The sequence below is a fragment of the Branchiostoma belcheri genome, unplaced genomic scaffold, assembly GCF_001625305.1.
Source record: "Branchiostoma belcheri isolate BF01 breed outbred unplaced genomic scaffold, Haploidv18h27 scaffold254, whole genome shotgun sequence".
Taxonomy (NCBI): Eukaryota; Metazoa; Chordata; class Leptocardii; order Amphioxiformes; family Branchiostomatidae; genus Branchiostoma; species Branchiostoma belcheri.
In genome coordinates, this window is record NW_017803859.1 from 163,099 (window position 1) to 164,051 (window position 953).

At 39.1% G+C, this 953-nt stretch overlaps 1 protein-coding gene across 1 annotated transcript in view; it reads right to left on the reverse strand.

Moving 5' to 3' along the window:
• Positions 1–953, reverse strand: part of LOC109471696 (tyrosine decarboxylase 1-like) — a 9,564-nt gene that overhangs the window by 947 nt on the left and 7,664 nt on the right. The window contains exon 6 of the mRNA XM_019771034.1: positions 431–596. Coding sequence (XP_019626593.1) covers positions 431–596 — 166 coding nt within the window. The remainder of the gene's footprint in view (positions 1–430; positions 597–953) is intronic.

Below are 953 nucleotides of genomic sequence, written 5' to 3' on the forward strand. Positions count from 1 at the left end.
ATAAAGTTGCTTTCATTATTAAATCTACGTGCTTTTGAGGATTGAACAATGGCATAGAGTATGGTTTGGGGAATAATCTAGTCTTCAAATTAATTTTTTTTTACATTCTTGTCTTTTTCGTTTGATTTTGGCACTCTACGATATTGATATCGTTTCCCAATGTTTTTGAACTTACGGTATATATTTGCTCATTTTGCAACTGTTTTGTACAATTTACAGTGTGGTTGAAAACTTTGTTTTGGAAAAGACCGAAACTTCATGCGCGCGCGGATCCATATAATCAAATCAACATGGCCTTATTTGAAAAAAAAAATGTACATCGCATTTTTGTAAGTTGTGGAAGAAGGCAGAGGTAAATTTGTGATATATCCCTCAGGCCATTTTGTAGTATGCACCAAAAACTGCTACAAGCAAATAAAATTACTATTACCTGAAATGTGTGGTTAGTTCGAAGGAAAGCTGGAAGGGTGAGACGGATGTGCAGTGTTGCGTGGCGTCCTGAACACAGACTCCCGGACTGTGGGCCGTGTTAGACTGTAGAAGGAGACGACCTTCCCGCACTAGTACCACACCCGTGCCGTACGGGAGGAACAGTCCTGGGGAGGGAACACATTTTCCTTTAGAAACACAAACTAGAATGTTTGCATTATGTTAACCTTCAATGACCCTGCCTAACAAACTACTACTCGATTTATTTTTACTCAAACACATTGAGAAATGATACATGTTGAGCAGCCCATCCAGCTCTGTCCAGCTACAAAATGTAACCCAACACCACAGGATGTCTGCTACAGCACCAGTTACCTTGCTGACAGACATCTGGTCCAGGTAATTGATTTTATTTGTTTGAAGAAGAAAAAACTGAGCAAAAACAGTTTTCCTCCTACGAACGTAAACTTGAAAAGCGAAGTATCTACGTACGGATCTTGACTGAAGTCAAAAATATAATACTC